At 45.4% G+C, this 24,841-nt stretch overlaps 1 protein-coding gene across 1 annotated transcript in view; it reads right to left on the bottom strand.

The window, feature by feature from the left end:
• Positions 1-24,841, bottom strand: part of LOC142290310 (interleukin-18 receptor 1-like) — a 142,485-nt gene that overhangs the window by 94,333 nt on the left and 23,311 nt on the right. The window contains exons 2-3 of the mRNA XM_075334270.1: positions 12,374-12,569; positions 89-245 (exon numbers count right to left, since the gene is read on the bottom strand). Coding sequence (XP_075190385.1) covers positions 89-245; positions 12,374-12,569 — 353 coding nt within the window. The remainder of the gene's footprint in view (positions 1-88; positions 246-12,373; positions 12,570-24,841) is intronic.

Raw genomic sequence — 24,841 nt, 5'->3', positions numbered from 1 at the left:
AGCTAGAGACTACTGGTAGACTGTTTAGTGCCGTGTACAGTACTAAACATGACCTTCAATAAAGTATTCCAAGTAAGAGTTTACATACCTTATACCAACTTGTGGAGAAGTTGGAATTTCTATACAAATCAGGTGTAGTGATTATCACAGGTTCTCCTAAAGGTTTTCTCACCGGTTCTGCCAAAGACGTATCATCACAATAGTGACCTTTATTCTCTTTCTGTACTTTATTTGTTCTGTTCTGTCTAATGAAAACAAAACACCATTTAGTGGAGGTATCAATGAAACCGAAAAATGGAAACATCAGGGTACACCTAGAAATGTGGCCATTGTGCAGGGTTTTGTGGCTATAGCTATGTCAACGTGGCAAAAAACAAAAAAAACAATTTTAACACTAGAACTACTGGACTCGTGACACCTATATAGAAATACATGGTGCAAAGTAGTCAAAATGACTACCTCAGTAGTTCTAGTGTTAAAGGCAATCTCTTAACAGGATTTTACCCCCCAAAGTATTTATATGCACATGTAGCTCTTTCAAAGACAAGTCCAGCAATACCTTTCCATGGCCAGTTTTCTCCTCAAGTACTGAGAAATCAGCATCTTAATTGATATGCAAATGAGGCTGTAGATCTGGAGCCTCTGTCGCTCCAGCTCTATTTCCTGCCCAGTACCGCCTCCTCCTGCCTGACTGATAGATTCTTTGCCTCATGCAGCAACAGTCAAGCAGAAAGAGGCTGCACTGTGCTTGGAATAAAGATGGAGTGAAGGAAACTTCAGATCTACAGCCTCATTTGTATATCAATTGAATTCTTAGCGAGAGAGGTGCAGCCTGGCCCCACAAAGGTATTATTGAATTGTCTTTGATAGCACATATCAATAGATTTTAGTGCCATGTCGACCGATTTCCGTTGAGGTTAAAAAAAAATTCACATTACACAAATATGAAGCACTGGTTATGGACCACAAAGCACCACAATTTTCACATTAACCCTTTACCTCCTAAGTCTGTTTTAATCTTCCCAACAAGGACAAATTTTACAATTCTGACCAGTGTCACTTTATGTGGTAATGACTCTGGAACGCTTCAACGGATCCTAGTGATTCAGAGATTGCTTTTTTTTTTGTGACACGTAGTACTTCATGTAAAGGCCGCTTTACACGCAACAACATCGCTAACGCGATGTCGTTGGGGTCACGGAATTCATGACGCACATCTGGCCTCGTTAGCGACGTCGTTGCGTATGAAACGCACGAACGACCGTTAACGAGCAAATTTTCTTACCTTATCGTTGATCGTTGACACGTTGTTCATTTCCCAAATATCGTTGATGTTGCAGGTACGATGTTGTTCGTCGTTCCTGCGGCAGCACACATCGCTATGTGTGACACCACAGGAACGAGGAACATCACCTTACCTGCGGCCGCTGGCAATGAGGAAGGAAGGAGGTGGGTGGGATGTTCGTCCCTCTCATCTCCGCCCCGCCGCTTCTATTGGGCGGCCGCTTAGTGACGTTGCTGTGATGCCGAACGAACCGCCCCCTTATAAAGGAGGCGGTTCGTAAGCTACAGTGACGTCGCTAGGCAGGTAAGTAGTGTGACGGGTCCGAGCGATGTTGTGCACCACGGGCAGCGATTTGCGGGTACGCACGCTAGCGATATCGATAGCGATATCGCTGCGTGTAAAGTGGCCTTAAGTGGTAAATTTAGGTTACATTTTTTTACATTTGTTTGTGAAAATATCAGAATTTTGAGGAAAAAAATTGAAAATGTCACAATTTTCAAACTTTTACTTTTGACGCCTTTAATACATTCACACCATGGCCATTTCTCACTTTTTCATTTTTTCCTCGCCCTATTTCAAGGGCCATAACTTTTTTTTACTTTTCTGTCAATATAGCTGCATGAGGTCTTGTTTCTTGCAGGATGAGTTGTACTTTTGAATGACAGCATTACATTTGCTATATAGGGTACTTGGAAACTGGAAACAAAATTCAAAGTGTGGTGACATTGCAAAAAAAATGCAATTCCACAATTGTTTTTTTGGCCTTTCATATTTGCCATGTTCCTTATGGGGCAAACCAAATATAATTTCCCAGGTCAGTATGAGTATACACATACTAAACATGTATATTTTTTTTTTGGGGGGGGGACAGGGTTCTTTTATAGCTATTTTCCGATTATTTTTTTTTCAGGATCTGGGCTGTTTGATGGCTTATTTTTTCCACTCTGAGCTGATGTTTTTATTGATACCATTCTTGGGTATTACTATTATTATTATTATTATTATTATTATTAATAATTATTATTATAGTGCCATTTGTTCCATGGCGCTTTACATGTGAAAAGGGGTATACATCGAATGGACAAGAACAAACAATAATTGTAAACAATACAAGGCACACACAGGTACAGGAGGAGAGAGGACCCTGCCCACGAGGGCTCACAGTCTTCAAGTGGATATAATACTGTATTTACAATGTTTTGATAACCTCCTATTGACCTATTGCATTTTATTTCAATTTGCGGTGGACAAAATACCGTAATTCTTAGGGTTTTATTTTTTTTTTGTTACTCTGTATATTGATCGAATTAATGTATTTTATATTTTCAGGCATATGTGAACGCAGCAATACCAAATATGTGTATTTCATTGTTTTATTTTAAATGGGGCAAAAGGGGGAGTGATTTGAACTTTTGGGGGGGTGTTATATTTTTCACTTTTTTTTCACTTTTTATTATATTAATTTTTTACTCCCTTTTAGGGGACTTGCAGCTGTGCTTGTCCAATCACTTGTGCTGGACAGAGCAGTCCATCAGCAGCCGGCGCTCACAGGAGGATCATCATGACAGACATAGGGGTCATCAGCTGACCCCTGGCCATCATGACTACCCATCGGTGCCCCACACTCGTCATGGGCGCACCAATGGGAGTGAGGAATGAAATGCCCCTCCCCCTCAGTGAGTGTTAAATCCCGCTGTTAGGCTACATGCGCATGCTGCGTTTTTTGCTGCAGTTTTGTTGTCAGAAATTTCTGACATTTGCCTTCCCGGCAGAGTCTATGAGAAGTCAGATTTGCTATGCGCACATTGCAGTTTTTTGTCAGCATTTTATTTGTCAAAAGTTTGTAACAAAAAAAATGCAGTATGTTCATTCTTCCTGCGTTTTTGTCAACATTTGTCACAAAAATGCAGCAAAAATGCATGTTGTGAAAAACGTACCAAAAACACACTAAAAACTCACCTACACTTACAAGCATTTTTGTGACATTTCCAGGCTCTCTCTGACAACGTGCAGTTTTGGCTGCAGTTTGTGAACACAAAAAAATGCAGCGTGCGCATTTAGCCTTAAGGCCACTTTATACGCAACGACATCGCTAACAAGATGTCATTGGGGGTCACGTAATTCGTGACGCACATCCGGCCTCATTAGCGACGTCGTTGCGTGTGAAACGAGCGTTAACGATCAAAAATACTCACCATATCGTTGATCGTTGACACTTCATACTAATCGCAAATATTGTTGCTGCTGCAGGTACGATGTTGTTCGTCGTTCCAGCGGCAGCACAGATCGCTATTTGTGACACCGCAGGAACGAGGAACATCACCGTAACTGCGGCCGCCCGCAATGAGGAAGGAAGGAGGTGGGCGGGATGTTACAGCCGCTCATTTCCGCCCCTCCACTTCTATTGGGCGGCCACTTAGTGACGCCGCTGTGACGCCGCATGAACCGCCCCCTTAGAAAGGAGGCAGTTCATTGGCCACATCGACGTTGCTAGGCAGGTAAGTCCGTGTGATGGGTGTTAGCGATGTTGTGCGCCACGGGCAGCGATTGGCCCGTGACACACAACCGACGGGGGCGGGTGCTTTCATCAGCTAGGGATGTCGCTGTGTGTAAAGTACCCTTTAGACAGCGGGTTTTAAACTGGTTAACAGCTGCAGGCTGTTAGAAGCACATGATGGCTGATTAAATCAGCTGTCATGTGCAGGGAATGAAGTGGGCTAAGGATGCGAGCCATCAACAAAGGCAGACTTAGGGGTACTTTGCACGCTGCGACATCGCAAGCCGATGCTGCGATGTCGAGTGCGATAGTCCCCGCCCCCATCGCAGCAGCGATATTTTGTGATTGCTGGCGTAGCGAACATTAGCGCTACGCCAGCTTCACATGCACTCACCTGCCGTGCGACGTCGCTCTGGCCGGCAATCCGCCTCCTTCCTAAGGGGGCGGGTCGTGCGGCATCACAGCAACGTCACACGGCAGGCGGCCAATAACAGCGGAGGGGCGGAGATGAGCAGGATGTAATCATCCCGCCCACCTTCTTCCTTCCGCATTGCAGCTGGGAGGCAGGTAGGAGATGTTCCTCGCTCCTGCGGCTTCACACACAGCGATGTGTGCTGCCGCAGGAATGAGGAACTACATCGTACCTGTTGCTACACCAGCATTATGGAAATGTCAGACCCTACACCGATGATACGATATCGACGCTTTTGCGCTCGTTAATAGTATCAAAAAGGATTTGCACACTACGTTATCGACTGCGACGCCGGATGTGCGTCACTTTCGATTTGACCCCACCAACATCGCACCTGCGATGTCGTAGTGTGCAAAGCCCGCCTTAGGCTAAGACCCCACTTTGCTTTTTACCTGCTTTTTTGCTGCTTTTTCAACTGCAGCATTTAATGCCAAGATGGATGTGTTCTGCTTTTCAAGCTTAGTCTATGGGAATTTGGGTTTCTAAACCCCACTATGCAGTTCAAACTGCAGCCCTTTTGTGGCAGATATTTGGGAAAAAAACTCAGCTTTGCAGTGCAAAACCCAAATGGCAAAAACAATTGACATGTCCATTTTGGCATTAAACGCTGCAGTTGAAAAAACAGCAAAAAAGCAGGTAAAAAGCAGGTAAAAAGCAAAGTGGGGTCTTAGCCAAAGAGCTATGTCACACAAACTAGTTAATAAATAATATTTCCCACACATCTACTTTACATCAGCAAACATTTTGAAACATAATTTTAAAAGATTATCAGCAATTTCTCATTTTTCCAACAAAACTTACAAAACCCATTTTTTAGGGGTCATATCACATTTGAAATGTGTGATTTTGAAGGGCCTATAAGAAGGAAAATACCCCAAAGTTACCCCATTTTAAGAACTGCACCCCTCAATAAGTTTGTTAACCCTTTAGGTACATTACAGAAATTAAAGCAATGTGGAAGGGAAAAATTAAAATTTTACTTCTTCCCACAAAAATATTGCTTTAGCCTTGCATTTTGCATTTTCATAAGGGTAACAGGAGGAAATGGACCATACAATTTGTTGTGCATTTTCTCTTAAGTACACTGATAGCCCATATGTGATGGAAAACTACTTATTTTAGCGCACGGCAGGGCTCAGAAGGGAAGGAGCACCACTCGACTTTTGGAATGCAAAATTGGCTGAAATAGCTGACGAATGCCATGTCCTATTTGCAAAGAACACGGATGGGCCTAAACAGTGGAAACCCCTCACAAGTGATACCATTTTGGAAACTACACCTCTGAAGGAGGTGTGGTGAGCACCTTGAACCCACAAGTGCTTCTTAGAATTTTATAATACTGAGCCGTGAAATTGAAAAAAATATAACAAACCATTTTTCCCACAAACATGTTCTTTTACCTCAAATTTTTAATTTTCATAAGTAAAACAGAAGAAAATGGATTATAAAATTTGTTGTGCAATTTATCCTGCATACATTTATACCTCATATGTGGTGAAAAACTACTTTTTGGGTGCACAGAAAGGTTCAGAATGGAAAGAGCAGTATTTAAATTTTGGAGCGTCATTTTGGCTGGAATAGATTGCAGACATCATGACACATTTGAAAAGACTCTGACTTGCAAAAACAGTAGAAACCCCCCCATTTTGGAAATTACACCTCTCTAGAATTTTACTTAGGGAGCAGAAAGCATTTTTCACCCTCAGGTGATTCACAGAATTGTATAATTTTGAGTGGGCTAAAGGAAAATGTCTCATATTTTCTAATGCAATGTTGCTTTGACCCGGAGTTCTTAATTTTGAAACGGGTAATATAGAAGAAAATGAACAGTACAATTTGTTACGCAGTTTCTCCTGAGTACGCCAGTAACCCACATGTGGAAAACTACTTTGAGTCACAGTGCAAAGTAAAGAAGGGAAGGAGCACCATATTGCAATGCAGAGTTTGCTGGAATGGTTTTGTAGGAGGTGGCTATGCGCCCACTACAGGTTTAAGGTATTTGTTGGTATTGTGAAGATTATATTTTTTAGGTACCAAATATGCTGTAAATGTATTTCATAAAATGACTACTACTGCTGCTGGTGAAGTGTGGTTCCCAATGTAGAAGAGTCAGGATCGTGTAGCAACCGGCACTACCTAGTGGTCGGGCAAGAGCAGCGGTGGATTAAATGTTAGGTAAGATAGAGGAGGAGTCACAGGTGTCCAGTGGATTGGTTAAACAGATGGGCCTGGTGAGAGGGAGTTCTGCAGAAGGGTTTGAGGCGTAAAGACTTGGCACGGTGTCAGAAGCCAGTCAGGGAACATTGAGGTAACCTCTTATAGGTCTGTAGCCTACGTCTCACCCCTGCGGGCTCAGGGAAGTTGTGTGACTAGATAGTCATTGGGGCCAAGAAGCAGACAGTGGTAAGAAAAACCATAGAGGAAAGGAGACACAGGTGCCTGGCAGCTTGCGGACGAGATCCAAGATAGTGGAGATAAGTCTAGTGAGAGTACCCCTAAAACACAGTAACGGCAGAATCATCAGGAGTGAGGCCATGTCTGTCATAGTATGGAAAGAATAAACTGTTCAAGTTTTGCCAATTTTCTGAAATTTGAAGTTGAAGCAGAGCCATGACTTCAGTCAGTATCTGGGTAGTTAAAATCTCCTATATTCCCTATTGTACCATCGTATGCAGCAGTGCCATCTGATTACGAATATGCAGCCGACTATACAAATCATCAGTAATAAGTTGGTTGGATCTTCATGTGTAAAGCAAATCTCTACTTGTGGAATGGAGCAGAAGCTTTTTTTAACAGGATACAAAAGACCAGTAGTTCAGTTTGAAGCATATATCAATAATACTGTTGTGCTTATTTAGGAGAAATGGGAAATAGAACTCAGAAGATTCATTAATCTTGCTTTGTTTTGGGCTAATATGTTCAATTAATATTTATCTGTAAAATGAATCCTCTAATTCTCCTGTACATACCATAGCAATGTAAAATCTGTGTACATTATTTATGTATGATGTCACTAAGACCATGTTTTAGTTTTAGCAATAACTCCCTCAGCTTTAGATGTCATGATCATACATGCACAGGATATTTTAAGTGGAGGTGCAGGATTAGATAGGGACTAGGTAGACGTGTCAAAACCTAGTGTCAGGGTTGTAATTACTTTATGTTTTTGGTACCGTGAATTCTGCATTAGATTGTGTGTGCTTTTTAATGAATTTGGCACATCTTTCAGCTGCTGTGCACCACCATAGGAAATAGATTCCAAATGTACTCTGGGACTGGGGTACATTTCTATTGTAATTTACATTATGTAAAATTCATGTACAAACGTTTGGCAAAGCTGGCCAGGACTGACATAAAAATGGCAAAAGTTACAAAACGTTTTCACATTTTTGACTTGAGCAAAATTTTAGCAACATTATATAAACAGTTTTCAGCCATTTGTTCATGAATGGGGTCCCATGTCTTCTCTGTTTAATTAAAAGCCCCCCTCATAGAGAATGTCTGTAACTTCAGTATTGACATGATCGGATTCTCTAGTGGTATTCTCATTGCAGAAGCAGTGGTTTTTGCATTCGGGTTGTCCACGTTCCATATTAGATATGTGTTATGCATTTTTTGTTACAGTTCCCTGTCACATCACGAGATGAGGTTTTAGTAGAGTTGGCGCGAATCGATTCCCAGGACCAGGTCAATAATATTTTGGCTGCTAAATGATAATTTTTTTCGAAGTGCCTCTCATCTAACAGTATTTGAGGCTTTGGCTTTTGATTAGCCGGCCTGGAACATCATCATCATTGTAACATGATGCACATGTGACGTCGTAACAGTCAAAATAATCAAACGAAGAGCCACATATGGCAGAAAGTAGGAAGCATATTAGTACACCTGCACAGAAATTAAGTACAAAGGGTCTAAGGTCCATTTTTTTGCTTCTTGTACACAGATTACTAACCTGCCGCTCGTTTGGGTCTGAAAATTGATTTGTACCAGCTTTAGTTTTCCGTGTCACAGCTGCTGCTACCTATGGTACTGTGTACAGTGCAATGTAAGGCTGCATGCAATTTAAGGGCCTTTGTGGAAAAAAGGGTCATGCTATTAGCCCACAAATTTAAATTAGGTTGTTGGAAAGGAGAATATTAAAATGTTTAGTTCTCCATTGATATTTTTTTTATAATGATTGTAATTTCAGTTGAATGCGTGATCTTAGCTTTTACTCATCACTTATTTTCTACCGGAGCACAATATACTTGGGGAAAATCCAGTGAACATTACCTTCTGATATACAATTGATACTGTACATGTGACAAGATAACCGTGGTCATCTCTATCATTTCAGACCATCATTGTTTTCCAGTATGAAGGGCTCTATTGGAAACCTAAATCCCTTAAGCGTTGATGTGACTCGCTAATCCTTTGTATATAGGGTGTCTCCCTACATAGTCTGGCACTGTCAGCCCCGTTAGTATAGAGTCAGTGCATGTAGAAACAGGCTTTATTCATAATGGAATGTATCTATTTCCAGGAGAAATAATTTGGGACTGGTGTAACACAGATTACTCCAGAATTGCTATTTGATGAAGTAATAATATGCTAGTGTAAACAAAGCTGCAGCCTGTAGGAATTAACTTTGGAAAGTCCTACAAAGCTACCAAGTTGATAGCCAGAAGTGAACATTTAGGCCTGAATTAGTTAGGACTGGCTCTTTGTACACCAGTCATAATGTGCCTCTAATCTAACAGCATTTGAGGCTCTGGCTTTTGATTAGCTGACCTGACACATCATCATCCTTGTAGCATGATGCACATGTGACTAGCAACAGGCAAAATAATCAAAAGAAGAGCCCCAGATGGCAGAAAGTAGGAAGCATATTAGTACACCTATTAATTAATATTTGAAAGCTATTAATTACACAACACTTTACATACATTGGCAACACTGTCCCCAGGGGGCTCATAATCTAAGGTCCCTATCAGTATGTTTTTGGAGTGTGGGAGGAAACCGGAGAAGCCCGAGGTAAACCCATGCAAACACGGGGAGAACATACAAACCCTTGCAGGTGTTGTCCTTGGTGGGATTTGACCCAGGACCCCAGCGCTGCAAGACTGCAGTGCTAACCACTGAGCCACCATGCCGCCCAATAATGTCACTTTGTTGTGTAAAGGGTACTTTACACGCTGCGATATCGGTACCGATATCGCTAGTGAGCATACCCGCCCCCGTTGGTTGTTCGACACCAACAAACCGCTGCCCGTGGCGCACAACATCGCTAACACCCGTCACTTGGACTTACCTTCCCTGTGACGTTGCTCTGGCCGGCGATCCGCCTCCTTTCTAAGGGGGCGGTTTGTGCAGCGTCACAGCGACGTCACACGGCAGCCGTCAAATAGCAGAGGAGGGGCGGAGATGAGCGGCCGGAACATGCCGCCCACCTTCTTCCTTCCTCATTGCCGGTGGTCGCAGGTACGGAGATGTTCGTCGTTCCTGTGGTGTCACACATAGAGATGTGTGCTGCCGCAGGAACGACGAACAACATCGTACCTGCAGCAGCAACGATATTAAGGAAATGAACAAAGTGTCAACGAGCAACGATTTTTCATGTTTTTGCGCTCATTGATCGTCGCTCATTGGTGTCACATGCTGCGATGTCGCTAACGGCGCCGGATGTGCGTCACTAACGTCGTGACCCCATCGATATATCATTAGCGATGTCGCAGCGTGTAAAGCACCCTTAACTTGTGAGAAACCATGCCACTCATAGCTAGTCTCTGCCCACTTTTAAAAAAGTTATTGGAGCTAGCCTGTACTGGCATAAAAATGTAAAAAGCTCTTTTGTGGCTATTTTATTATAGGCAGCAGGAGGAGGGGGAGGGAGAGGGTAAATTGAAGGAGAGGCTGCCTACTTTATTTCACTGCATAGCGATGTTGGGCAAGAGAGCATTATTATAGAAATGGTTAGTGAAGGAAGTACCGTCACGGGAGGAGTTGTTGAAGTGACTAAAAAATGTGCTCAATTTGGAAAAGCTAGGGGTGGAGAGCAGTAAAGACAAATAGATGAAGAAATTATTTGGAAAATGAATAGCATTCATAACGCAGATATGTTCAGAAGAGAAGATAAGGTAGGTGGTTTCCTCATTTACATACACAGAATGGTACCTTACTGAAGACTTGCAAGTTTCCCTGGGCAAATTAAAGATACAGGCTGAACGGAGGGAGATAATTCAAGTGTTCTTGCCAAGGGAGCGGTAGGAGGTTTGGTAGTGTTGCTGTGACACCCTGGCAAAGCCAGGTTGTCACAGAAAGAGTTAATCCTCCTTGGTAATCTGATCCCACACCGGTGCAGCAAGACAAACCACATCCCCCAGGGTAAGAGAAAAGCAGAGCAGAGGGGATGGGCTAGAGCAGAGTGTTTGGAGAGACAGAGAGAAGAGAAGTCTGGAGTTGTAGCTCCCAGGCTGAAAGTGAAGCGTGCTCCGAGAGGGCCGGGACAGGCCGTAGTGAGGAAGGGGCCAGAGGTAGCCGGAGCAGGGTAGTGGCCCCTCGGTACCTAGGGTGACCCGGATCACTACAGGGGAGTGGATTCCCCGTTCCCGGCTGAGGAGAAAGAGGAAGAGAGTGGAGAGAAAGGCACCTGGCTGCATGGAAAGAACAGGAGCTGCTGCACCGTGTGTGGGACACTAACACCCCCGTACCAAAGGCTGCGGACACCGGCAATTCCTAGTTTACCAGTGACTCCGTGTGAATTACTTGTGAGTACGCCCGTGCCCTCAGGCACCGCACCGCAGCACTGCGCCCTGCTCCCTGCTTACCCCATCACCGGGCCCCGGGACAGCCAACCCCCTACCCACGGAGGGGAGAAATAACATCTAGCTGCTCCATACCATTGCTCCTGGGATCCCCGTCCAGAGCAGCGGTGGTGTTCCAACCTCACCACAACCGTGGGTGGCGTCACGGACAATCTCCCTTACCAAATCCCCTTTTACTGTGGAGCCTGGGATCACAGACCGGGTCACGCCACCGTGATACCCACAGAAGTGACCCTGTGGCCCGGATCTGAGTACCCCTGGTCCCCGGGCGACACATTGCAACCAGAGGAGGGTTATGGTGGGCTTTTGTTAAGGTGTTCTTTAGAAGGGTGGAGGGTGGGAAAGATTACAGCATTCAAAATAGGGTAACAGGGTTTATTGATATTGAGAGGAAGGAGTAGCTATGGGAGGCCTTCCCTCTTGAAAGGATGATGCTTTGATTCATGTTTTACCCCTTTTCCCTTTCTTTGTTTCTGTACCCTTGTTTAAGAAAATGTAATAAAATTTGTGTTTAAAAAAAAAAAGTAAAATGCAGAAAACTGTCAAAAATTGATAATTGGTCAGACCGTCACCTAAAATGTCCTTCCTGAATATATATCTTTACTCCCTGACCACTTTTGCAATTTTATGTATTATACATTACACTACACTTCTCCCAAACTAGCTAATACCTATGTGTGTATTTTGTTTTGTTTTTACTGTACTTCCTATGATATTTCATTTGCAACGAGTCTTAAACATGATGTCACAGGAGTCTGGGGCTGCATTCAGTCCCTGCAGCATTTATAGCCCTGTCAACGTCTTCTTTCACAGAAGCTACGACTGCTGCGGACATAGAAACAGATTGCCAGTGCTGCATTCACAGCTCCAACAGCGTCTATCATCATGTATACAGGACATCTTCATTGGGGGCGGTGATGCAAGAAACTAGTTTGTAACTGCAGGGCCGCTCGCTGATGATGTCCTATTCTATATTCTGCTGTGGTGAGTGAGTGCAGCTCCAGCTACCTGTGATACCCCATTTGAAAACATGACAAGCAGTGCAGTAAAAAAAACACAAATAGGGATCAGCTAAATAGGGAGAAGTGTAGGGTATCGTGTAATAAAGCAAATTACAAAAGTGGCTAGGGTGTAAAGATAGATATTTAAAAAGGACATTTTAGGTGCCAGACAACCCCTTTAATAAATTAAGGCCCCCTCCAATTTAGAATTGATCCCTCCCATTGATACAAACAGGCAAGAACTATAGAAATTAAGTATAATAACTCTTCTGGTTTTGATACTCAACCTATTAAAATGACAAAAGGTTCACTTACTGCGCTGTACAGAAATTCTGAACAGAGTGATCTGACGACAATGGCCAAAATTCAGGTGGATTCTGCTTCATCATGATCTGTCTCGTACTTTCAGAATTATTTACTTCAGTTTTCAATAATGCTGAATCTTTAATTGTGCTGCTGTTCCTTGCATAATCAAACATGGAGTCCGCATCCTCAACATGACGTAGAGATGCTAAAAACACAAAAGAAGTGATTTAGAGGCATCAAATTACATGGACAACATGTTCCAGTCAGTATGCAGAATTAATCCAAAGTTTTATTACACAGATATGGGTATGGGCAGACATAATTGAATCAATCTGCTGCAAATCAACTTTGGGTCAAATTTAATAAAATTCACAAGTCCTGGTGAATTTGATCAAATTGTGATTCAATCCACACGGATAATGCAAAATAAAGAAATGCCCGGTGCCATTTCACACATTACTGAAGATTGGATCAACTAAAGTTCAAGCTCATATGACATCAAGCTTCTCCTTAATGCCTTGAAGCTATATTATCACATAGTCTAGCACAATCAGGAAGGCTATCACAGCCACTATAAAAGGTGAGGGCAGGGAAAGCAGCAGACATTTTAGAATTTTACAGCCTAGCGATAGAAGATACAGGTAGTTATAGCAAGGTCCTAAATCAGAATGCATCGTATTAATGAAGAACATTGAAAATAAGAGTTGTAGTGAGTGGCATAACTAGAGTTTAATGGGCCCCGGTGCAAAGTTCAGACCTGCCCCCCCCCCCCTCTCCATGTACACCGACCCTTGGGGTACTGGATAAATGATACTGACACTCGGGCGATGGGATAATGACACTGACACTTGGCTCTTACCCTCATCACCAAGGTTTTCTGTGATCTGAAATCCCTCTATCAGCACCCAGCTTTCCTATGTTCTGATATCCATCTTGTCCTTGGCACAGCTTCCCCATGCTCTGCTATACATCTTTCCCTCAGCACCCAGCTTTCGCATATCAGAGCATGGGAAAGCTGGGTGCTGAGAGATGTATAGCAGAGCATGGGAATGCTGGGTGCTGAGGGGAAAGAGCCTTTTTTTCTCATCACAAAATGTTCCCATACCATGCTTGTATCTTTGTCCCCTCTTTTATATAGTTCTCCAAATACTATAATGACCCCCACATAGCCTTCCATATAGTATAAAGGGTCCCACATAACCCTTCATATATTAGAATGCACCTCCATAGTCCTCCATATATTATAATGCATTTCCCATAGTTCTCCATGTATTATAATTCACCCCATAGTCCTCCATATATTATACTGCACCACATAGTCCTCCATATATTATAATGCACCCCCATAGTCCTCCATGTATAAAGTAGCCATCATAGCCCTGCAATTATTATAATGAATTTCTCATAGTTCTCCATGTATTATAATTCACCCCATAGTTCTCCATATATTATAATTCACCCCATAGTACTCTATATATTATACTGGACCACATAGTCCTTCATGTTTTATAATGCACTGCCATAGTCCATGTATAAGGTAGCCTCCATAGTCCTCCATATATTATAATGTAGCCCTCATAGTCCTATATGTATTATAACGCAACCCGATAAAACTTCATATTGTATTATGCAGCCCCATACTCCTCCATGTATAATGCACCCCTATATTCCATGTATAAGGTGTCCTTCATTTTGTATTATGCATTGTATTGTGTAGCCCCATAGACCTCTATGTATACTGCAGCCTCATAGACCTCCATGTATAATACAGCCCCCTAGACCTCCATGTATAATAATGCAGCCAGACTCCCTAGGCCTCCATGTATAACAATGCAGCCAGCCTCCCCAGGCCTCCATGTATAATAATGCAGCCAGCCTTCCCAGTCCTGCATGTATAATGCAGCCCCCCCCAGGCCTCTGGCCACTGTGTACTCACTAAATTATATAAAAAAAACAACAACAAGTACTTACCTCTCTCTTCTTTCCCCCGCTGCTCCGTCCTCACCTCTGTCCTCGTTCCCCCGCTGCTCCGGTCAGTGTCCTGCACTCTGTGCTCTCAGCACAGCAGTCGCACAGGAGTGACGTCTCTGCGCAGGCACAGGGGAAGAATGATGATGCATGGAGCTGCGCCGGCCGCTCAATACATTATCATTGTGTAGTGGGTGGGCCTACCCCCTACTAGTTTAGCATAGTTACCCGGCATTGTGATTATTAAAAGTGTTGATTTTTATTATTGTATATGATGTGTTAGGGCACCCCCCTAGTGGCCGGGTGGGACGGCTGTTGCCACCGGGGAGGAGGAGTCGGCCGGATATCTAGGCAAGGTCTGAATGTGTGTGGGGACAGAGGATCCGGGGCAGCGGAGAGTGCACATCTGCAGCGGCAAGTGTGATTGTGTGAGCGGACCATCAAGGGACACCGGAGATAAGGAGGTGAACGCAACCTCAAAGCCTATTCTGCCGGTGTGGGTCCGGTGTATGCTTGGCTGAAGAGTGGAAGCCCGTAGGAAGTGGAGTACTTTGGGCATATTCCCACCAGAGGGTGCGTTCGGGCAGGGTGTCCCCAGCTCCACTAATATTGCCGGAATCTGCTGCCCGGAGTGTTTTATCTTTGTGAATAAATGTCGTTTTTATTGCATCTGGACTTTTGCCTACAGCCTTTTTGTGCATCGGCCGATGAAGACACCGACATACACTCTCTCAACATTAAAGAAGTGATGAAGCCAGGGATGTGCCTTGAATGCAGTGCTGCCACGACTACACAGCCAGAGGCCTCCCAGACTGGTCACTTCAAGTGGCGTAGTCGGCAGGATGCGATTCCCCTGCCAGGAACCCAAGAAGCCGGAGACCAAGTGGTGCCGAGTGCACCGTCTCCGGGCTATGAGAACAGATTTCCAGTCCCATGGTGGGAGGAAGAAGTGCCCAAGGCGTTGGACCGGGCACAAGATGGCGGCAAGATGGCCGTCGTCTGTGAAGATAACGAGAGCGCGCGAAAAGTTGGCGCCAAAAGAAGAGCCTGGGGCTGGCCGGTGCCGAAGAAAAAGGACAGAGTACTCCGCCCAAAGAGGGGAGGCGCCAGCTCCAGGGCATTGAAGATGAAGAAAAAGAAAAAGAAGTACCTCAGCGGAGGAGTCAAGATGATGCGTGAGGCTGGGGGTGGAGTCCGTTTAAGAGCGGGAAACGAAGCCCCGCCTCCACTTTCCCCAGTCTCAGCGTCGACATCACCGCCATTACCAGCGATACTGTCGGAGATTGAGATGGAGACCTTTGGGCAGCCCGCGGAGTTGGCAACGACTATGGCCCTAATCAGCCTCGGTCGAGGTCGACCCCGGTTCGCCCCTGCTAGTGAGGCCGCGTTGGCGGACCTTCCCATTGGACCGGGAGGTTCCACCAGGCCGGACAAAGTTTCCTGGAAGACCTCATGGGATGCTCAAACCGGGAGCACCATCACAGAGGTGAAGGCGACCTATGCCACCCCACCCATGCCAAACCGTCCGGGGGTTGCAGTCTTCCCATGGGAGACCCCGCAGCTTAACGCCGCCGCTTCCCCATTTGTGCCGGAGCCGGCTGAGGAGTTTGCTGAGCGCTTGGAGAAAGATCACCTGGGCTTCTTCTGGGATCCAGTCATCGCCCCGCCTGCGGAGCCGCGCCCCAGTGTCCTGACCCCGAAGCCTGACCCCGTCCAGGAACGTCTCCTGGCCGAGACCATCGTCCGGGAAATGCTGTCCGGTTCTGGTGGCGAGGAGCTGGCACAGCAGTTTGTGACCGGGGTGGTTGTTAAGTTCAATCAGCAGGACGGATATGGATTCATCCGAGAAGTCGAGACCGGGGATGATTACTTTTATAATAGAGTTCATCTCGACGTGGAAGGACTGCCCAAGCGACTCCATACTTTGTGGCCGGGCGAGAAAGTCCAGTTCCTGCCGGACGCAGGTAGCCGCGGCCTGTTTGCTGTTTGTGTCTCCCGCATGCCAACCACCCGGGAAGCGGAGCAGTGGCAGGAGGAGATTGAGTGGGAGGAGCAGCAAGAGCGGCGCCGGAGCCATGCCAGATCGCTCCCGCCCGCGCCCTCTCAACCCCGGCGTGTCTTGGCTGCTGTCCCGGAAACAGCGACTGCATCGGCCCCTGACCCGGAGAAGGTTCCAACCGTGGTAGCGGTAACGCAAAATGTTACAAACAAGCCGGTCATCATGCTGGACGCACCACCGCCATCTCGGGCAGAGACACCATCACCCCCAAGAGGAGCTGCAGCAGCTGCACCGGCGGAGCCGCCTTTCGCCCCTGTGTCTTTCAGGCGAATCCGCCGCCAGCCGGGACAATCTCTGGGGGCCTATATCCAGGCTCAAGCGGAAGAATGGAAGCGAGCCTGGCCCCCAGAGTAAGTTGTTAACTTCAGCACCTTCAAAGACCGGTGTTGTTCCAGACCGGCAGAAAGTTTCATTGTTGTTGAAAAGTTTTACGGGCCCGTTGCCCTCCAGCAAAGACCGGGAGCGCTTTTGAAGCCTCCGGGCACCTTCAGCAAAGACCGGGAGCGCTATTGAAGCCTCCGGGCGCCCATCTAAGACCGGGAGCGCTGTTGAGCCTCCGGGCGCTATCCAGAGACCGGGAGCGCTGCTGCGCCATTAAGCGCCCCTAAAGACCGGGAGTGCCGCTGAACTGGTGCCGCTGTTGAGGACTGACCCAAAAGGTTTTTATGTGTCAATATGTTTAAAGTTTTAGAGCCTTGCCGGGAGGCTCGGGTTTTAAGAGGGGAGGCATGTAGTGGGTGGGCCTACCCCCTACTAGTTTAGCATAGTTACCCGGCATTGTGATTATTAAAAGTGTTGATTTTTATTATTGTATATGATGTGTTAGGGCACCCCCCTAGTGACCGGGTGGGACGGCTGTTGCCACCGGGGAGGAGGAGTCGGCCGGATATCTAGGCAAGGTCTGAATGTGTGTGGGGACAGAGGATCCGGGGCAGCGGAGAGTGCACATCTGCAGCGGCAAGTGTGATTGTGTGAGCGGACCATCAAGGGACACCGGAGATAAGGAGGTGAACGCAACCTCAAAGCCTATTCTGCCGGTGTGGGTCCGGTGTATGCTTGGCTGAAGAGTGGAAGCCCGTAGGAAGTGGAGTACTTTGGGCATATTCCCACCAGAGGGTGCGTTCGGGCAGGGTGTCCCCAGCTCCACTAATATTGCCGGAATCTGCTGCCCGGAGTGTTTTATCTTTGTGAATAAATGTCGTTTTTATTGCATCTGGACTTTTGCCTACAGCCTTTTTGTGCATCGGCCGATGAAGACACCGACATACACTCTCTCAACATTAAAGAAGTGATGAAGCCAGGGATGTGCCTTGAATGCAGTGCTGCCACGACTACACAGCCAGAGGCCTCCCAGACTGGTCACTTCAATTGCTGTGCGCGATGACGGGGGTGGTGAGTCCAGTGCCGCCGCCACTGACACCGGTCGGGGGGCCCCGGTGTCAGCGGCGGCAGCAGGTCATATAGCCCCTAGCCTGCCGGGCCCGGTCACAAAGGCGACACCTCCGACTGCTGTAGTTACAACCCTGGTTGTAGTCTCAACTTGTGAATAATAATGCACAGATTCAAGGTATAGGAAAGAGCAAGACCTGAAGAGTCAGTGTTACTGTGAATTGATTGGTCTGTAAAGCACAGCACCTCAATAATAAAATCATTTTTTCCAAATCCCCTCAGTCTTAGTTTTCCTACTGAAGAAAAATACTGAAACCAAGGCTTGTCTGTCTGAGAACGTTTGCTTCAGATCTTGTGAGACGGACAAGCCATGGTTGATAATTATTTCTACGTCTTTTGCAATTTTTTTGTGAAGCTTTTTTTCTTCAGTTTTTATTGTATTAAGACAAAAGAAAAAATCTCAACATTCCAGAAATTTAAATTAAACTATCTACGTCACAAAATATTCATTTTCAAAAGAAAGATTGTATAATCCTAAATTTACACCCATACACGCCACCAATACAGTGGTCTGTTGAAATTGCTTGCTTCTGGGACATTAATTCACCTAGCTTTTCTGGTAACATCCTTTTTGGTAAAGGCCAAGGCATGTTGTTTTGTTTTTTTTTTTCAAAAAAAAAAAGGACACATTTTAATTTTTCCATATTCATTTTACTAGTCGCATTTTGCAACCATATACTTCACAACAATACTACGTGCTGTTGCTATATGTTGCTTTCCAGGCATAAACATACAGTATGTGTACCTATGTAGCGATGCAGCATTTTTAGGCTACAACAGGAGTTATAATATATACACACCCTGAACAAAAGTATAAAAGCAACACTTACTTTTGCTCACTTTCATGAGCTGAATTCTATGAGCTAAGAATTTTTCTATGTACATTAAAGGGCTTTTTCGCTCAAATATTATTCACAAATTTGTCTAAATCTGTGTTAGTGATCACTTCTCCTTTGCTGAGATAATCCAACTGTGGCGCCCCTGAGGTTTCAGTCGCCACAGTGTACTGCACCTCATTTAAGGTGTGGTACTCATGCTGGATCCAGAGGAGGTCGGTACTGATTCCACATTACACAAACTCATACATACAGTCAGGTTGCCCTCCCCATTGGGGACCGGGCTAGGGTACGAGTCTTAAGGTTGTCACCAAACATGGGGGGTAACCACCCACTAGCGACAGAGAAACTGGGGAGGAGTGGTCACCTGGGGAAGAGAGGAGAGGATGGGTTCTTTGGTAGCTCCTGTGGGACATAGGAGACCATAAAGTCGCTGAGGGGAGAGCTTCATTGCTCCCTTGGAACCGGTGCAGTTCAGGGTGCAGAGCCCTAGGGTGGAATAGACTTTAAATTGTATCACCAGAATCTGCAGGACAAGGGGAATGTATGTCCCTCTGGCCGCCACAACATCCCAGAGCACAGTGGCACATAGGATCTGGAGTTGTGATCAAGGTCTGGCCCCACCACGGATCTGCGTCAACTGCATATGGGATGGGAGTAAAAACTACAAGGACCGGGGTCCCCAAGTAGCTTCAGGCCATGGGGATCCATCCTTAAAAGCACAAGAAGGAAGGGCCAGACTACCGTACAAGTTCTGACCTCCAAAGGATCTGGGATTGGCTGGGGCCCATGACAGCAGAGACCAGTACCCTGAGGGCAGCACATGACCTGTGAGCAAAAAGACCTGGAACCGCAGCAGCTGACTCATCCTCTTATTGCCGGCGTCGGCACTAAGGGGCCCTTTGCACACTACGACATTGCAAGCCGATGCTGCGATGCCAAGCGCGATAGTTCCCGCCCCCGTCGCAGCTGCGATATCATGGTGATAGTTGCCGTAGTGAACATTATCGCTACGGCAGCTTCACATGCACTCACCTGCCCTGTGACATTGCTTTGGCTGGCGAACCGCCTCCTTCCTAAGGGGGCAGGTCGTGCGGCGTCAAAGCGACGTCACACGGCAGGCGGCCAATAGAAGTGGAGGGGCGGAGATGAGCGGGACGTAAACATCCCGCCCACCTCCTTCCTTCCGCATAGCCGGCCGGGACGCAGGTAGGAGATGTTCCTCGCTCCTGCGGCTTCACACACAGCGATGTGTGCTGCCGCAGGAACGAGGAACAACATCGTAACATCGGTCTTTCCCAAATCATGGAAATGACCGACACTACACTGATGATACGATTACGATGCTTTTGTGCTCGTTAATCGTATCAAAAATGCTTTACACACTACGATGTCGACAGCGACGCTGGAAGTGCGTCACTTTCGATTTGACCCCACCGACATCGCACCTGCGATGTCGTAGTGTGCAAAGGGCCCCTAACAGCCATTACAGTTCTTATCATCCTTCCCGGGGCCTGCTCCACCTGTGGGAAGCAGAACCATCTTTGCTATGACACCACCAGCCCCGGAGGACATTACCCGCAGCGGCGGCTAATCCCTGGCCGCGTACCACAGGTGGCATCACAAGACAATTACTACTCCCAACATCCTCAACCCCTTCATCATCCTTCCATCCTCCATCGTCCCATTTTTATTGTACGCCTCGGAGCCACAAAGCCTAGCAGGGCCACCCGTGACATCCCAGACCCGACATCACCGGCCCGGCGACGAGTATATTTAACCCCTTCCCCGTGGTTGCTACAGATCCACCTCATTGGTGTGGCATATCAAGATGCAGATTAGACAGCCTGATTATTACACAGGTGTGCCTTAGGCTGGCCACAATAAAATGCCACTCTAATGTGCAGTTTTATCACTCAGCCCACTACCACAGATGTCACAAGTTTTGAGGGAGTTTGCAATTGGCATGCTGACTGTAGGAAAGCTGTTGCCCGGGAATTGAATGTTCATTTCTCTACCATAAGCCATCTTCAAAGGCGTTTCAGAGAATTTGGCAGTACATACAACTGGCCTCACATCCGCAGATCACATGTAACAACTCCAGCCCAGGACCTCAACATTCAGCATCTTCACCTTCAAAATTGTCTCAGATCAGCAACCAGGACAACTGCTGCAACAATTAGTTTGCCTAACCAAAGAATTTCTACACAAACTGTCAGAAACCATCTGAGGGAAGCTCATCTACATGCTTGTCATCCTCATCAGGGTCTCCACTTAATTGCAGTTCATCGCCATAACTGACTTGAGTGGGTAAATGCTCACATTCAATGGCATCTGGCATGTTGGAGAGGTTCTCTCTTCACGGATGAATCTGGATTTTCACTGTACAGGCAAATGATAGACTGTACATGGCATTGTGTGTGTGAGCGGTTTGTTGATGTCAACATTGTGAATTGAGGAGCCCATGGTGTCAGTGGGGTTTTGGTATGGCGCAGGCAAATGTTATGGACAACGAACACAGGTGCATTTTATTGATGTCATTTTGAATGCACAGAGATACAGTGACAAGATTCTGAGGCCCATTGTTGTGCCATTCATCAATGACCTCATATTGCAGCATGATAATGCATGGCTCCATGTTGCAAGGATCTGTACAACATTCATGGAAGCTGAAAACATCCCAGTTCTTGCATGGCCAGAACATCCAAGAGCTCCATCTGCGCACGCACTGACTCCCGGAGTGGCGCTTGCGCAGATGGAGCTCTTATCCAAGAGCTCCATCTGCGCACGCGCTGACTCCAGGCGAAACCGGGACCGCGGACAGACTGGGACACTTGCTGCACAGCGACTCGCCCACCCGCAAAGAGTGGCAGTCAGCAGGCTGCCCACTTGAAAAGAGAGGCAGCCGGGACAGAGAGGTATCCGGTCGCCAGACCCGTCAGGCACCCGGCCGCTAGTACCGACAGGCATCCGGCCGCCCGCACGGAGCGACACGCACCCTGCTGCCCGCACACAGAGCTGCACAGACAGCCCCCTTCCCCGGTAAGCTATATTCAGATTTTAAGAAGCACTCCTCATTTTCCTCCCAAATTTTTGGGAGGAAAAGTGTGTCTTATAATCCGAAAAATACGGTATTGATCATGTTTCGATGCTCTGGATCTCTGTATACAACAGCATGTTTAAGTTCCTGCCAATGTCCACCAACTTCACACAGTCATTGAAGGGGAGTTGACCAACATCCCACAGGCTACAATGAACAACCTGATCATCCTTATGCAAAGGAGATGTCTTGAACTGCGTGAGGAAAATGTTGGTCACAGCAGATGCTGACTGGTTTTCAGATCCCCCTGCACCCTTAATATTGTAAAACTGCACATTTTTGAGTTACCTTTTATTGTGACCAGCCTAAGGCACACATGTGCAATAAACATGCTGTCTAATCAGCATCTTGATCTGCCACACCTGTGAAGTGGATGGCTTATCTTGGCAAAGAAGAAGTGCTCACCACACAGATTTAGCCAAATTTGTGAACAACATTTGGAGAAAAGGGCCTTTTGTGTACATAGAAAACAAATGTGAATAGGAAATAAATAAAAATTTAAAAAATGAAGTGGGGTCCTGCCTATTTTTGATAATCAGTGCAGGTAAAAAAAAAAAACTATGGAATGCGAGCCTCAGCTATCAGCTTTACCTTGGCTGATTATCAAAAATAGAAGGGATCCAATGCCATTTTTTTTTTAATTATTTAAATAAATAATTTTAAAACCGGTATGGGTGCTACTCTATTTTTGATAAACATCCAAGGTAAATCTAAACAGCTGTGAGCTGGTATTATCAGGTTGGAAAGGCCCATGGTTATTTGGCCATTTTTATCCTAAAAATAGCAACCCAAAGCTGCCCCATAAGTGGCGCATCCATTAGGTGCGCCAATTTTGGTGCTTTACCAGGCTATTTTCGATTGCCTTTGTGCAGTGGCATAAAGGGTAATACTTTTGGGATTGATATCAGCTGTAAATTGACAGCTTGCATAAAGCTCAAGGGTTAGTAATAGAGAGGCATCTAGCAGATACCAACCACCATTACTAACTTGGCAAGTGTACAGTTAAAACACACACACACACACACACACACACAGGAAAATAATAAGTTATGTGAATAAATACTCCCTTACACCCCTTTGTTCACCAATTTATTGAATAAAAAAAAAACCTTGAAGTTCCGATGTAATCCAATTGGGGAATAAAGACTATCACACTCCCTCTCCCTTGTTCACAAAATTATTAATTAAAAATAAATCCTCAAAGTTCCAACGTAATCCAGTGTTGTAATGTACCATGGTGCCCATCAATTCCTAAGGAGCTTAGTTTTGAGAACATTCTCAGAATGAGACTTCTTATGTTACTGCGAATCAGCGGCAGACTAGTAATTATTCATGCTCATGAGAAATTCCGGGTTGCCGCTGACCAGGAGTTACCTATGGAATTTCGTCTGAGAATGTTCTCAGAAAGAAGCTCCATAGAAATTGATCGGCGTTGCGGGACATTACAACATTGGATTATAGCGGAACTTCAAGGATTTCTTTATGAATAATAAATTGGTGAACGAGGAAGTGTTGGTGAGTGTTTAGTAAATTAAACTAGTTTTTTTCCTGTGTGTTTTTTTTTAACTATACACCGTGTGCATAATTATTAGGCAAGTTGTATTTTAGAGGATTTTCTTTTATTATTGATCAACAACTATGTTCTCAATCAACCCAAAAGACTCATAAAAATCAAAGCTTAATATGTTTGGAAGTTGAAGTGGGTTTTTTTTAGATTTGGCTATCTTAAGAGGATATCTGTTTGTGCAGGTATCTATTACTGTGCAGAATTATTAGGCAATTTAATAAAAAACAAACATATTTCCATCTCACTTGTTTATTTTCACCAGGTAAACCAATATAACTGCACAAAATTTAGAAATAAACATTTTTGACATGCAAAAACAAAACCCCAAGAAATTAATGACCAATATAGCCACCTTTCTTTATGATGACACTCAACAGCCTACCATCCATAGATTCTGTCAGTTGCTTGATCTTTTTACGATCCACATTGCATGCAGCAGCCACCACAGCCTCCCAGACACTGTTCCGAGAGGTGTACTGTTTTCCCTCCCTGTAGAGCTCACATTTTATGAGGGACCACAGATTCTCTATGGGGTTCAGATCAGGTGAACAAGGGGGTCATGTCATTATTTTTTCATCTTTTAGACCTTTACTGGCTAGCTACGCTGTGGAGTAGTTGGATGCATGTGATGGAGCATTGTCCTGCATGAAAATCATGTTTTTCTTGAACGATACCGACTTCTTCCTGTACCACTGCTTGAAGAAGTTGTCTTCCAGAAACTGGCAGTAGGTCTGGGAGTTGAGCTTCACTCCATCCTCAACCCGAAAAGGTTCCACAAGTTCATCTTTGTTGATAGCAGCCCAAACCAGTACCCCACCTCCACCTTGCTGGCGTCTGAGTCGGAGTGGAGCTCTCTGTTTTTTACTGATCCAGCCTCTGGCCCATCCATCTGGCCCATCAAGAGTCACTCTCATTTTATCAGTCCATAAAACCTTTGAAAAATCACTCTTAAGACATTTCTTGGCCCAGTCTTGACATTTTATCTTATGTTTCTTGTTCAAAGGTGGTTGTTTTTCAGCCTTCCTTACCTTGGCCTGAGTATGGCACAACTTGTGCTTTTTGATACTCCAGTAACGTTTCATCTTTGAAATATGGCCAAACTGGTGGCAAATGGCATCTTGGCAGCTTCACGCTTGATTTTCCTCAATTCATGGGCAGTTATTTTGCGTCTTTTTTGCCCAACACACTTCTTTCGACCCTGTTGGCTATTTGCCATGAAACGCTTGATTGTTCAGTGATCACGCTTCAAAAGTTTGGCAATTTCAAGACTGCTGCATCCCTCTGCAAGACATCTCACAATGTTGGACATTTCAGAGCCCGTCAAATCTCTCTTCTGACCCATTTTGCCAAAGGAAAGTAAGTTGCCTAATAATTAAGCACATCTTATATAGGGTGTTGATGTCATTACACCACACCCCTCCTCATTACAGAGATGCACATCCCCTGATTTACTTAATTGGTAGTTGGCTCTCAAGCCTATACAGCTTGGAGTAGGACA

The sequence above is a fragment of the Anomaloglossus baeobatrachus genome, chromosome 2 (genome assembly GCF_048569485.1).
Source record: "Anomaloglossus baeobatrachus isolate aAnoBae1 chromosome 2, aAnoBae1.hap1, whole genome shotgun sequence".
NCBI classification, from domain to species: Eukaryota; Metazoa; Chordata; class Amphibia; order Anura; family Aromobatidae; genus Anomaloglossus; species Anomaloglossus baeobatrachus.
The sequence above is the reverse complement of the archived record's forward strand: the minus strand, read 5'-3'. Positions and strand labels throughout refer to the sequence as shown.